The sequence below is a fragment of the Neomonachus schauinslandi genome, chromosome 2 (assembly GCF_002201575.2).
Source record: "Neomonachus schauinslandi chromosome 2, ASM220157v2, whole genome shotgun sequence".
NCBI lineage: Eukaryota > Metazoa > Chordata > Mammalia > Carnivora > Phocidae > Neomonachus > Neomonachus schauinslandi.
Genome location: NC_058404.1, coordinates 14,458,242 through 14,473,934, shown reverse-complemented (window position 1 = coordinate 14,473,934; position 15,693 = coordinate 14,458,242). Strand labels below are relative to the sequence as shown.

Genomic DNA, 15,693 nt, shown 5'->3' with positions numbered 1-15,693 from the left:
GTTGAAGCCACATCGTACTTGCTAGAATACCAGGAAAAGAGGCTCTACGGGAGCCAGATGACAGAGAAGAGAGTTGAGTAAGTATCTAAGGTGGCTGGCCCTTTTTAAATTGGGTTATTTGTCTTCTTAATGTTGATTTTCAGGAGTTCTTTATATGATCCGGATATGGGTTCTTTATCAAGATAAAGGTACTATGAGTATTCATCCACAATATTGTATCAGCAGTCTTTTCCTTTAAAAATACGTTGAGTGAAAGATTCCATCCACAGAATCGAATGTACTCAGTTTATATGAAGTTCTAGAACAGGCAAAACTAAGCCACTGTGACAGAAATCAGAACAATCTGCAGCAGTGGGGAAGGGGACAGGAAAGAACTTACTGGGATGATGAGATTATTCTGCATCTTGACTGGACAGGCAGTTACAAAAGATTTATACATTTGCCAAAATTCACTGAAATGCACACGTAAAAGCTGTGTGTTTTTTTTTAATGTAAATGAGACCTCCATTACCAAAAGAAAGACAAAAAAATTAAGGTACAACTCTAAAGCTACCCAAAAAGTGATTTATTTCTACTTATGGTGATAATATCAAAACCTTATAAACAGCACTTCATAATTACCTTTTAGTTACAAACATCCCCCACCAATATCTATACCCCCACTCCACACAAACTCACTAAAGAATTCTATCATAAAACACTTAAGGCTGAAGATACTCATTGTCAAGGTCAAATCTTTTACACCTAGATATTTAATAGTGTTACACAGAAATAGTATTAAACAGCCAAACAGGCTTTATTTCATTTTCTTTTTTTTTGTAAATAAAGAGAAAATAATGCTGAAACTATACAATGTCAAGACACAACATATGTGTGGACCAGCTGTTATGAGAAGATAATACCATTTGTTCCCTAAACTACTTCACAGGAATGTCTTTAAGATTAATGAGATAATGGACCAGATCCTTTTTAGTGGGAAAACTACTTGCTGTGGGTAATTTGGGCACTTTAGGGCACAGTAAATCCATCAGGCCACTGGGATACCATTATAGCACTAAAGCAAAATGGTAGACTTAAAAACCTGTATTCTAACAATTAAGTTTTTAAATATTCAGAAGGGTACGCTCTGAAGCATAATTTATCCTTGAACTTTACTTTCTTCAAAAACAAACAGAAAGCTTTCAGTGTGCGAGTTAAACAATAAAGCTCTTCCGTCCTTCTAACGTTTAAGAGTTCGTCATAATATGAGCTACCCAAGGATAAAGAAATGAAGCTGCAGTCACTGTCCACAAGAAGCTCACAATTTAGTGAGGAAAACAGACAAATAAAGAATTTAAATGCAATGTGACAAATTTTTTTTAAAAATCCCTAGGCGCCTGGCACTACAGAAATACCCGGACAGGGCACCTTATTCGGAACGGGGGCGGGGACCTGCACGCCCGAGAAGGCTGGTGGGAAGCAGCGAGGCCTGGGCAGAGGGGCCCTGGACAGACGTGGCCACAAGGGAGGGCCCAGGCGCTGGGCAGAGAGCGTTCAGGGCTGGAACCAGATGTCACAAGGGAGGCAGAAAGCCAAGGAAGCACACGACACAGGGACAACGTCCTCCAGTGGCAGGGCAAGCCGGTGGAGGGCACGCTAGCGGGGCAGACTGGAAAGAGCCACCTCGTAAGAATCAACTGCGTGCATCTGGAACCCGGGACAAGACTTACAAGACCCATTTGGCAGCCATCGGCCTCAGGAAGTAACTGAGGTCATCACCCAAGGGGATCTGCAGGCTGCAGACAGAAGGTGACTACAGAAATCTTGACGCCGGGGACAGGCAAAAGGAAAGGGGGTAAGAGCAGTGGGGTATGGTAAAAAAAAAAAAAAGAAAAAGAAATTCCAATAGAAGGTATCGTGAAATCCAAAGGAGTAAAGTAGAAGAGGAAATAACCCACGGTGGCAAGAGACTCTTGTCGGATGAAGGAAGAGGTGTTGTCTGGATGTGACCATTTGTGGGGTCTCAGGTGAGCCCAGTCTCTGTGACAAGACGGAGACCAATGTCCACAGTGCAGTTCAAGCAAGCTTCCCGGTGGAGGGGAAAAGAGAGGGCTACAGCTGGTGACGGATTCGGGCTGAAAGACGGTTTTTGAGTACAAATGGGGTTGGGGAGAGAGAACTGTTATTTGTTTCTTTTGGTAGTTTTGGTTTGGTTTCATTTTGAGAGTTTCCAGTGTTTAAATATGAAGACAAAAGAACCACTAGATAAAGAAATGCTGGAAGAAATTTTTAAAACCAGAAAATGATGGGTAAAGAAACGAAAGAGAAGGATGGGACATAAAAGTTATTAAGAGGGGCGCCTGGGTGGCTCAGTCGGTTGAGCATCTGCCTTCGGTTCAGGTCATGATCCCAGGGTCCTGGGATCGAGTCCCGCATTGGGCTCCCTGCTCGTGGGGAGTCTGCTTTTCCCTCTCCTCCCCACTCATAGTCTCTCTCACCACCTCTCTCTCTTTCAAATAAATACATAAAATCTTTAAAAAATAAAACAAAAAATAAAAGCTATTCAGAGGGCTCTCGGGGGTGGGGGTCCAGGAGAACCCCTTTTCCACTGAGATAGAAGGGAAAGCCCGAAAGGTGGCTTTAGGAACCTGAGACTCTACAGGTAGCCAGAGGGAAGCTGAGGGAATCAAGCTTCTCATTTCGGGGCCATGAGAGCCTGGTTCTGTCGAACCAGGACAGGGAAGTTTGTTTCTGCTTCCATAAATACTATTTAAGGAAAAAAAAACTAAACTTGTATGAAAGTGCAATTTAAATAGTTATACACTCTGGATAGTCCACTGAATTATTTATTTGCAATGACATCAGGAGTTTCAACTGTTCAAAATGAACTGAATCTTACCAAAAGTAGTCCCTTCCATTATAACATTAAAATATTTGGATGTTGATCATTGATAAGCAATAAAACCCACAAATAACAATACAATCAAGAAAGGTTTACTAAAAAATATAAAAATGAAAGCTAACTTTAAAACCCACAATGATGAATTCTTCATGGGATCTGTACAAGCTTTCAGGGAGAGATGTCTCTACACAAAAGTCACATTTCTTCTAATCATATTTTACAAGCCAGTAAAGCTTACAGAAACTATTACTTGTAGTTACATTGAACTTATGTGTGCATAAATGCTGGTTCCCAAACTCTATGCGCCAGATGTTCTCCTCCAACAGATTACGAGCTATCTGTGTTCGCTGAAAGACTGACTTAATTCTTCCAAGTCCTTACTCCTTCGATCCCTCCATCCCATCTTCGTGTAAGAACGGGACAACTTTGCAGCCCTCCAGCGCGCAGTGACTCACCATGCCGCCTGCACGCCCACCGCGCGGTAACAAACACCCCCCATGCCGGCATCCTAACTGCCCTCTTGTCCAGCTCGCCGGCTGCCGCTGGGTTGAGGGGAAGCATTTTACTGTCCACTCTCGGTGGTCTCCCAGGCAGAGCCCCTCCTCGCAGTGTGAACTGCTGGAAGCCAGTCCTGTGTCCCAACCGCACTGGGACTGGAGCCTCCCAGCAGACCGCCGGGGGGGCACAAAGCCTTCTCCCCGACCTCAGCAAGCACCCCACGCCTTCAGCCTCTGCAGATGTCAGGCATGAGTGGGGCAGCTCCATCAGTTCTGGAACCCTTCCCAATCATCCTGGGAGGCGAGGATTTGCTCAGATCAAAAAAAGACCCTGACAGAGAATCGGTGGGGGGATATTTTCTCAAATTTGATGTAAGTACTGTGAGCAGATTTTATATATTGAACATTCTTAGGTTTCTAAGAGATCACTGTTATTAATATGGGCTTTTTGTGCCTCTCAAAAACTTTATCATATACCTACACGAGGGCAGCTGCAAGCCATCACTAATAACCAAGCACCAAATAAGATACTTTTTTATAATGATATTATTCTTAAAGATATTAAAGAGCACTATATATATTTTTTAAAGGTTGTATTTTATTTATTTGAGAGAGAGTGTGCGTGAGAGAGCAAGAGCACGAGCAGGGGGAGCGGCAGAGGCAGAGGGAGAAACGGACTCTCCGCTGAGTAGGGAGCCCAATGTGGGACCCAATCTCAGGACCCTGAGATCATGTCCTGAGCCAAAGGCAGACACTGAACCGACTGAGCCACCCAGGTGCCCCTAAAGAGTACTATATTATGTAAATTTTTAATATAATAGACCTATGAGAAATAAGATAACAGAGTATAAATCATTATATATTACTCAAAATCCTTATTTTTTTTAAGATTTTATTTATTTATTTGAGAGAGAGAGACAGAGATACTGAGAGAGAGCACAAGGAGGGAGGAGAGGGAGAAGCAGACTCCCTGCCGAGCAGGGAGCCCGACACCGGGCTCGATCCCAGGACCCCGAGGTTATGACCTGAGCCAGAGGCAGACACTCCACCAACTGAGCCATCCAAGCGCCCCTCAAGATCCTCACTTTTAAGTGAAATAAGCAAAATGCGTATCAGTGAGTATTACATGCATCCATCTGAATAAATTTTTTAAAGGGGTAGGTAGGGAGTAAATATACACACACTCACACTTACACTCACACACACACAGACATATAAACAATACTCCGAGTATGTGTTTTTAAAAAGTTGTTCATGGTCACAGCAATCCTCTGCCTAGCCTTACCTTGCCAGTGATCTGACAGATTAAAAAGCTGTTAAAATGAGAGGTGCTCCCCTTACAACCACAAAGAAATCAGGAAACAAAACAAAACAAGGGTTTAGTCTTTTCCATGGTACAGCTGCATCTTCGAGAGGGGCTGATGTCAGTCGCCCCCCTTCCCACCATAGCACACACGAAGTTACTGGACCTGGCTGTACGCGGCGTGCCCAGCATGCCCAACTCTGTGGCAAGGACAAGAAAAGGAAGAACCCCACTCTGAAGGGCAGTGGTCATGGGACGGCTCATGGTCTCCACTGGCCCCCACACCTGCGCTCGAGAACACTCACCCCCTACCACGCAGACAGACACACAGACAGACAGACTCATTTCTCTGTCTCTGCCCCCATAAGCCCAATGTACATACATGCCCCAGATTCCAAAACGGGCATTTCAGGTAATATTAGTCACTGAGAAAGTGGGGTTTAAAATAAAAAATCACTTTGTAGAGAGTTTACCCTTTTGTATGGTCCAGATTTGGGGGGGGGGTACTTTTACAAAAAGAAAAACTTACTGTTGACATGATCGATGTAGTAGACGCCAATCTGTGGGTCAAACCCTGCTTCCCAGCCCCACGGCAGCTCATCCCCAACACAATCAGCAAATGACAAGGGCTTCGTTAACCTGCAACAGACCAGAATAAATGCACGGTGATTCTTTCCATCAAACAACATAGGTCAAAATTCGGTACCCTAACCACAATGAAGACGTGTCTAGGTGGCATTTCCGTTTTGTTCTCAATTGTGTCTAGCGTTTGCACTGCTGTGTTTGAAATCTTAATGGAAAAAAAAAAAAACAAACAAGGATAAAATACAGAGATGAATATCCAAAAAAGTTAAGTCATAATACCCTTTGCAAAGTTCACAGCTTAAGACTAGGAAATAAATCCATACAATAAATAAGTAAGGCCATTTTATTTATTTATTTTTTTTATTTTTTTATTTTTTTAAAGATTTTATTTATTTATTTGACAGAGAGAGAGATAGCGAGACCAGGAACACAAGCAGGGGGAGTGGGAGAGGGAGAAGCTGGCTTCCTGCTGAGCAGAGAGCCCATGTGGGACTCGATCCCAGGACCCTGGGATCATGACCTGAGCCGAAGGCAGACGCTTAACGACTGAGCCACCCAGGCGCCCCAGTAAGGCCATTTTAAATCAGGGAGAAGTCCAAGCTGACAGTAAGGAGGCCTGGGAACCTGCTCCAGCTCTCCACTAAATGGCTCTCCCATGACAAAGAAGAATTTGTCGCGGGATTCAAATCCTGGCATCATGGAAATCATCACACCAGTAACTCTAAGACAAGATACGTATCAGGCTACACTAATTCTAGATTTAGATGCTCTTGTATAAATTAACTGAACACTTACTTGAATGTGAGGTCCACTATGACAGGAGGGACAAGTATATTTTATTTTTGTAAGTATCTTACACATACCAGTCACTCAACACAATTTTTAATGGAACCAAACACACAAAATACTTAGGTATCAATGTGATGTCACCTTTTGAAGCTGCCTTATGCTTTCTTTTTTTTTTAAATTTTATTATGTTATGTTAATCACCATACATTACATCATTAGTTTTTGACGTAGTGTTCCATGATTCATTGTTTGCGTATAACACCCAGTGCTCCATGCAGAACGTGCCCTCTTTAAGACCCATCACCAGGCTAACCCATCTCCCCAATCCCCTCCCCTCTAGAACCCTCAGTTTGTCTCTCAGAGTCCATAGTCTCTCAGGGTTCATCTCCCCCTCCGATTCCCCCCCCTTCATTTTTCTCTTCCTCTTATCTTCTTCTTCTTTTTAACATATAATGTATTGTTTGTTCCAGAGGTACAGATCTGCGATTCAACAGTCTTACACAATTCTCAGTGCTCACCATAGCACATACCCTCCCCAGTGTCTATCACCCAGCCACCCCATCCCTCCCACCCCCCCACCACTCCAGCAACCCTCAGTTTGTTTCCTACGATTGAGAATTCCTCATATCAGTGAGATCATATGATACTTGTCTTTCTCTGATTGACTTATTTCGCTCAGCATAATACTCTCTAGTTCCATCCACGTCCTTGCAAATGGCAAGCTTTCATTCCTTTTGATGGCTGCATAATATTCCATCGTATATATACACCACATCTTCTTTATCCATTCATCTGTCGATGGACATCTTGGCTCTTTCCATAGTTTGGCTATGGTGGACAATGGGGCTATAAACATCGGGGTGCATGTACCCCTTTGAATCCCTACATTTGTATCTTTGGGGTAAATACCCAGTAGTGCAATTGCTGGGTCGTACGGTAGCTCTATTTTCAACTTTTTGAGGAACCTCCAAACTGTTTTCCAGAGTAGCTGCACCAGCCTGCATTCCCACCAACAGTGTAGGAGAGTTCCCCTTTCTCCGCATCCCCGCCAACATCTGTCGTTTCCTGACTTGTTAATTTTAGCCATTCTGACTGGTGTGAGGTGGTATCTCATTGAGGTTTTGATTTGGATTTCCCTGATGCCGAGCGATGTTGAGCACTTTTTCATGTGTCTGTTGGCCGTTCGGATATCTTCTTTGGAAAAATGTCTGTTCATGTCTTCTGCCCATTTCTTGATTGGATCATTTGTTCTTTGGGTGTTGAGTTTGATGAGTTCTTTATAGATTTTGGATACTAGCCCTTTATCTGATACGTCATTTGCAAATATCTTCTCCCATTCTGTTGGTTGTCTTTTGGTTTTGTTGACTGTTTCTTTTGCTGTGCAAAAGCTTTTTATCTTGATGAAGTCCCAATAGTTCATTTTTGCCCTTGCTTCCCGTGCCTTTGGCGATGTTTCTAGGAGGTTGAGGTCGAAAAAGTTGCTGCCTGTGTTCTCCTTTAGGATTTTGATGGACTCCTGTCTCACATTGAGTTCTTTCAACCATTTTGAGTCTATTTTTGTGTGAGGTGTAAGGAAATGGTCCGGTTTCATTCTTCTGCATGTGGCTGTCCAATTTTCCCAACACCATTTGTTGAAGAGACTGTCTTTCTTCCACTGGACATTCTTTCCTGCTTTGTCAAAGATTAGTTGACCATAGAGTTGAGGGTCCATTTCTGGGCTCTCTCTTCTGTTCCATTGATCTATGTGCCTGTTTTTGTGCCAGTACCATACTGTCTTGATGATGACAGCTTTGTAATAGAGCTGGAAGTCCGGAATTGTGATGCCGTCGGCTTTGCTTTTCTTTTTCAACATTCCTCTGGCTATGCGGGGTCTTTTCTGGTTCCATACAAATTTTAGGATGATTTGTTCCATTTCTTTGAAAAAAGTGGATGGTATTTTGATGGGGATTGCATTGAATGTGTAGATTGCTCTAGGTAGCATTGACATCTTCACAATATTTGTTCTTCCGATCCATGAGCATGGAACGTTTTTCCATTTCTTTGTGTCTTCCTCAATTTCTTTCATGAGTATTTTATAGTTCTCTGTTATGCTTTCGCTTTAAGCTTTAAAATGAATGATGGAAACCACAGTTTCCTAAGCACTACGGGTTTCAAGCTTAATGTTGGGTTGATTTTTCTCTCTCACTTTCTTCATTTTTGATTTTGAGATTTTTCCTTGGCTGTTAGAGCAGCCTGGGGAGGCTAACAGTACAGGTCAGTGAATGTCCTATTGTCGGGCGGCCAACATCAGCGGACATGCCTTCTGATTTGGCGCACGGGCACCACCACCGACACAGTTCCTACATACAGAATCACCTGGAATCCCATTTATCCATGCTAATGAATATCAACAATGACATGGTTCAACTGAAATACAGCTCGTTTCCAGAATCTCATCATTAATCAGAATGACAAACTGTGTCGCCTACCCTTCAGAATGCTGGGAGATCAATACGTAAAGGAGGGAAACCCTTTCTTCCCAGGCCTCGCCTACAACAGCCCCCTCCAAGGACATAAAATACCAGTGGATGAAAAGAAGGGAGTGTCTCCTTTGCTCTCAATGTTCCCAGAGCCCGAAATCTGCTTCTGGGGACACCGGCCTTTCAAACCAGTTCAGCTGATGGAAGTAATAAGGAGACCAAGCAGCTCTGCCCCTGAGACACTAGGAGACCACCTTACTGGGAGCCTCTATCTACCCCAGGTTCCTTCTCTTTTAAGTGGTGATCACACCCCCCTTATCCTCTCCCTGCAATTTAACTGCCTCTTAAGATTAATGTAAGATTAAAAAGGAAATAACTTAGAACAGTGTCAAGGACATGGTAAATAGTCACCAGATGTCAGAAATTATCAATCCAAGAGCAACACATGAATTCTCTAATTTGTTCTTCAGAGGAACGGAGTCAGGCAGTAGTTCTCAACGTACGGTCTTCACGACCAGCAGCATCAACATCTGGGCGCTGGTTAGAAATAACAAATTATTGGGCCCTTAGGCGGAGTCCTACAGAATCAGAAACTTGAGGGCCCACCAATGCATGTTTAATCAAGCTCTCCAGGTAATTATGGAAAATTTGGGAACCACTGGCTCAGAAGGTAAGAGCCTGAAATTTGGCATGAGAGATCTGCTGGGTTCAATTCCTTGTCTGCCACTTACCTGCTGGACAACCTAGGGCAGGTTACTAACCTTAAAAACCCGTTTCTGAATCGTTTTTAAAGGGGGGAAGGCGGATCGTGAAGTTTAAATGAGGATTGAACAACATGATCGTCGACGAATGGGAAGCTTCAGTATATATTAGATGAGTGAAATGAGCCCCAGACATGTTAGGTAATGCACCAAATAATATGGCAACTCGTCAGATTTACTTTGCAAACCTGGAGTCAATTTGAACCCAATCCAAGTCAAAAAACCGTGCTCTTAGTTGTGCTTAAATTCCATCTTATATCGTAATCTGCCCAGGAAAACTGATAAAGGAATTAGATACTACATCAATAAAACCCCATACCACAGGAAGTGGCCTTGCCTTCATACACTGTCTGTTAGACTGATCTCTGACTCTGTTGATAAAGCTGATTATTAGACAAAGCCCCTGTGCCAGGTAATCTTACATATTATTCTGTTCTCTTTCCCTCACTCTTTTATCAGTGCTATCTAAAATGCACATGCATCCTAAAGAAATGAATAAGACACGGATATGTAAGTTTAAATGACAAAAGAGTGGTATTACACAAGTGTTATCTTGGTATCAAATCAACATGCTTCAGCCTGAGTATGACATGAATGTATTTATCACTCTAAGAATGAGAAGTCACAAAAGCTTCAGAACATGGGTTATGATTACAAATTACGGTAATTTGACTACACTTGGAAATTATCCAGTTTTTCCTGTTAATTGCTCAACAGATAATAAGCATTTTATTAACTGTCACTGTTCTAAGACTAGAATTACATCTATAATATACATGTAATTATGAACTCAGTTAAAAAATTCAAAAGTTTCCATTCCTGGAAATTTTAATGTAAAAATTTCTTTGCAGTGTTACTTCAAAAATCAATTAGATGCTTTATTTTCTGTACCTGGATAAGTACCTATCTTTTCTCCACACTCTATCAATAAGTAAAACCATTAAGATACATATGTATAAATTTCAAAATGTTAGAATTTAATTCTTATCCAAACAGGTATAAATAGAATAACATTCTCAGATACCAAATAGAATTAAGCACTCAGTTCTGCTGCTATCCTGATAATGGGAACATATTACTGCGACATACTAAGAAGTAACACAAAACAAAAAGAAGTTAACAGATGCATTCCAAAATTAGAAACAATATGACTTAGAACAAATACAGTAAGCAGAAACGTTGATTAGTTTCTAAATTTCTTCCTCTTGTTTTGCACAAGGAATCTCTGAAATATTCCATCTTCCTTTGATGTTCAAGAAGTAAAAATGGATGGAGTTTGCTTTTTGTTGGTTCCCCACAAAGGAGCAACATCATGCAAAAAGCCTGAAACTAACAAGAGCCTTTATGCTAAATTCCAGAGATTACTCTTTGCTTTAAAAACCGCCTTCTTTTGCACCGTGACTAATGTGAAGAAAATGCCAATTTACTACAGTGCTTTGCCAATGCTCACATACAAAATTTGAACTTTGCACGGCATTTCCTCTCTTTGTGGGCACTGTCTCATCCTTCCACATGATCCGCCATTTAGGGCTTACTGTCAATCACGGATACCTGTCCTATGACATGAGACATCTGCCACACACACACAGATTGACTCTTCACCACAATTACGTGATGGTGAATGCTGCGTGCGCATAAGCACAAATCCCAAAGCGCTCAGTTTGTACTAACTGCACTGAAAGAAAAGGCACTTGACAGAGAAAGTCATTCTCGGGTTAATAAAACTCTTGCCACAGTTCAAGTCCCCCAAATGTATAGTTCAGCGTGAATGCGAAAGGTCTTCCCAGTTGTTTTTGCTTCGTGGTATCCGCGGCTCTCGTTGTGGGGCTTAGTCAAAGCAGAGTTCACCTTGTGAGCTGTCTAGGATTACCACGGGATCTGCCCACACAAACAGCGCTGAACGGCTACAGAGGCCTGACAGAATATTGATTTATAATGATGTTAATTGGGCCCCCCAATACGTCTATCTGTTTCTATCGCTATACTAGTCAGGGGAAGTAGCAAAGGGACAGAAAAAGGGGGAATCACAGAAAAGGGTGAATGGTAGCAGCAAGAAGAAAACAGCTCTTAAGAGAAATTATACAGACCACTTCAGAGGAGGGTGATGAAGTGAACTTCGTATCTTTGAGGAAATTAGCTTAAATTTTTCAAAACGAGCCACATTAGACAGGAGAACTGCCAGACAGGGACGGCCCTGAGCCCAGTACACCGGGTCAAGGAGGAGCCTGGGGCACCATGATTTAAATGGCTCACCCAGGGGCGCCTGGGTGGCTCAGTTGGTTAAGCGACTGCCTTCGGCTCAGGTCATGATCCCAGGGTCCTGGGATCGAGTCCCACATCGGGCTCCCGGCTCAGCGGGGAGCCTGCTTCTCCCTCTGACCCTCTCCTCTCTTGTGCTGTTTCTCTCTCGCTCGCTCTCTAATAAATAAATAAAATCTTTAAAAAAAAATTAAAATAAAATAAAATAAATAAATGGCTCACCCAATGTTTCGCTGCTGAGGAGCATAACTGGGGGGCCCAACCAGGCCCGTTTCTCCAGACTGAGTTCATGTCATCTTTGTACCTGCTAGGGCTCTCAGACAGTTCTTTTCTGTGGTGGCCCGAGGTCTGGTCTTCCTCTACCTTTCACCCACTGGTGCTAGTTTTTTCCCTAGGTGCCAAAGAGAACCAGTGTAATCTTTCTTCCACATGATGGGCTTTCAAATTTGAACACAACGGTCTTGTTTCCCAAACCTGCTCTCCTAGAACCCAAACGCCTGGTTCCCCTCACCGTTGCTCATATCCCTTCTCTACTCAAAAGCCTGCCAATCTCTTGTCCATAATCCCACCCGATGCTCCCTGCTCTGCAATCACATCCCATCAATTAGTATCAAGCATGAATCTCCTCTCATAGAGTTCGTTTTTTTCTCCCTCGGCCTACAAATATACTCAATCCCTCCACCCTAAAGAAAACCTTTCCTCAAATCTTCTGGATCATCTTTAATGTTCATTTCCTAACCATTTATTCATTCCAACCTAGAGATCTTAAAATCTAGAGGGCTTTAGGAGACCCTGTCAAAATCTCCCTAATGCCACCTAACCCATTCTATAGCTACTTCATAAATATATGACTGAAAGGCAATATTTGTGGGTGACTCACCTTTGAAAGAGCACACCGCTTATGCTGTCGATTTGGGGACTCAACTGTATTATCTGCAAAAATGTCAACGCTTACACTATTCTATGTAGAAAGAAGTCAACTTTTACATGAAGTAATTATACTAAAAATACAAAACATTCACTGTTTACCATGTACCACACATGCTTTAATACATATAAATGTGTGCGTTAAATCCTCATAAAACTCTGCGAAGTACATATAAGTGTTATTGCCATCTGAATAGCCTATGCGGGAAAAAAAAAACTTAAACTGTAATCCAATAAGCACATGACTGGGTAACACATACCTCTTTCTAGTCAACATTTGTGGTTTCCAGCCACTGGGCTGATTATGCAGTGTGGCTGTCATTGTTCTCTAAAGCGTGCGTTCAGCTACTGATACGGATTTGACTCTCCACCAGTTTCTGGAAGAAGCGGCAAGAAGGGGGCCCCTTTCAAAAGTTCTGGAGGGAGAGGGGAGGGGTCTGTATGCTGAAGCAGCATCGCTGGGCAGAGGGGTACACTGTGGCTGTCTACACGGCCTGAGGGGCTCCTATTAAGGCGGCAAAGGCTATGTGCCCCCACACAGGCCTTCACACTGTCCACCTTCACAACAGAGGCTCCGAAGCACGAGGAGGTCAAGTACAATCACAGAGAGAGGGAAAGATACGGATCAGGGACACACAACTCCTACGTTCTTTTAAAGAACTGACCGACGATCAAAAGCAGCTTTTTAAAAATACTTAATCTTTTTGATAGGATTTGTAGACTGAACTGCAATTTCTAAGTAATACTATATTTATACATGCAATTCTGAAACAGGAGGTTAGAAAATGATTCGACTTAATTGTTTACATTGTCTGCCTATTTTAACTAAAAAAAAAAAAACAGTTGGTGCCTATAAGGTCAAAATTATGGATCACATTTCCCACAGGAGCTCTTTAATGTAAGATCAGCCTGGAAATGTTGATTCCAAGCAGTAGCTCCTGAACCTACGTGTACATCCAACTCATCTGAAAGGCTTATTACAAAACAGATCGCTGGGCCCATCCCCACACTTTCTGCCTCAGTAGATCGAGGTGGGGAACCTGCGTGTCTAACAAGTTCCCAAGCGATGCTCATACTCTGGCCCCTGGACCATACTTGGAGGAGAATCACTAGTTAAACCACTAATCACAGCCCTAATCCACCCAGGTGATGGAGAAAGGAAAACAAACTCAATTTAAAAATGAAACTGGAGGCAGAAGCCTCTGCTTCAGAAATACCTATATGATGAAAACTGTGTTTAATGAGATGTTTAAACAAAATTAATGGCTTAATAATTCTCAGATTGGAGTCGCTTCATTTAATTTTAAGTAAACATTTTTTTTTCCTCAAAGAACAGTTAAAAAATTTTAAAATAAGGTCTTGAAAAGCAAGGTTTTCTTTTTCTTTCATATTTTCACCTACATACAGAATAATAATAAGTACTCAACATCATTAGTCAACAGGAAAATGCAAATAAAAAACATAATGAGGTACCAGTTCATACACACCAGGATGGCTATAATCAGAACAACACCCCCAGAACAGAAAGTAACAAGTGTTGACACAGATGTGGAGAAAAGGGAAACCCCCTGCACATTGTTGGTGGGAAGGTAACATGTTTTCAGCCTCTGCAGAAAACAGTTGGGCAGTTCCTCAGAAGTTAAACACAGAATTACTACATGACCTCGCATTTCTGCTCCTGGGTACATGCCCCAAAGAACTGAAAACAGGTACCCAAGCCACTGCATGCCCATAATGTTCACAGCAGCACTGTCTACAGCAGCCAAAAAGTGAGACACCTCAAATGTCCATCAACGGATAGACTGCGTGTGGTATATACGTGCAATGCAGTATCATCCAGCATTGGAAAGGAATGAAGTGCTTACACGTGCTACAACACACAGGACCTCCAAAACATTAGGCTAAGTAAAGCCAGACCCCAAAGGTCACATAGGGTACGATTCCACGCACATGAAATATCCAGGATAAACAAATCCATAAAGATAGAGAGTAGAGGAGTGGTTGTCAGAAGCTAGGGAGGGGGGCAAATGGGGAGAAACTGCTGGATGAGTATCTGGAAGGAGAGAAATGTTTCAGAACCAGACAGAGACGGTGCTTGCACAACAGTGTAGATGTAGTAAATGCCACTTTAAAGTGGTTCATTCTGTGGTATGTGAATTTCACCTCAATAAACTATTTTTTAAAAATAGCAACACGTCATAACAATGCCAAGACTCCAAGTGAGTAAGATCTCTTCACAAGAGGAAGTTAAATAATAAAAATATGTGAAAATGTGTAACTTCACTAATAAAAAAGAAATGCCAAATGAAACAATAATGAGGCTTAATTTTAAGCCTGCTGGGGTATCGAGTTTTTGTTTTGGTTTGGTTTGTCTTCCTAATGAAACTCAGTTCTGGTGAGGATGTGAAGAATCAGTTACTTTTGTTTGTTGCTGGTAATTTTGTAACTTGAGACAAACCTTTTAAGAAACAATTTGGCAGTATTAGAAAACCATTAAAGAGTTGATTCCCTTTAACCTAGGAATGCTAGTCTTACGCAGTATTCCCTGAATCCTGTCCCACAGGACCATCCCTCCAAAGACTCAGTGGCCACCTAAGGCATTTTACTAGCCTCTGTCTTCCCCACCGGCCTACGAGCTTCTCCAAGGCAGGGCCCCATTCTGTTCTCTGCGTCCCCAGCACAATACCTACCTCATCAGTTTAGAATCCATGTTGAAACTGAATGGATGCAGATTAGAAAGAAAGACAGGAAGAAAACAATTATGGAAGGACTGTTATTGTTTTTTTTTTTTTTTAAAGATTATTTATTTATTTATTTGAGAGAGAGAATGAGAGAGAGCATGAGAGGGAAGAGGGTCAGAGGGAGAAGCAGACCCCCTGCTGAGCAGGGAGTTTATTTGAGAGAGAGAATGAGAGAGAGCATGAGAGGGAAGAGGGTCAGAGGGAGAAGCAGACCCCCTGCTGAGCAGGGAGCCCGATGCGGGACTCGATCCCAGGACTCCAGGATCATGGCCTGAGCCGAAGGCAGTCGCTTAACCAACTGAGCCACCCAGGCGCCCTATTGTTTTTTGTTTTTTTTTTTTTTCAATTTACATAAATGTAATAGTAAGTGCATTTATTAAAAGAATAATATGAAGGTTACTATTTAGGTGATCATTGATAAATATATTAGTGAATAGCTGATAACAAGACTATGGGACAAGAAAGGAGAAAAATCTCTCAATATTGCACCA

At 42.2% G+C, this 15,693-nt stretch overlaps 1 protein-coding gene across 1 annotated transcript in view; it reads right to left on the bottom strand.

Moving 5' to 3' along the window:
- Positions 1 to 15,693, bottom strand: part of WWC2 (WW and C2 domain containing 2) — a 202,575-nt gene that overhangs the window by 96,052 nt on the left and 90,830 nt on the right. Inside the window, exon 2 of the mRNA XM_044911653.1 lies at positions 5,211 to 5,320. Within this exon, the coding sequence (XP_044767588.1) occupies positions 5,211 to 5,320 (110 nt within the window). The remainder of the gene's footprint in view (positions 1 to 5,210; positions 5,321 to 15,693) is intronic.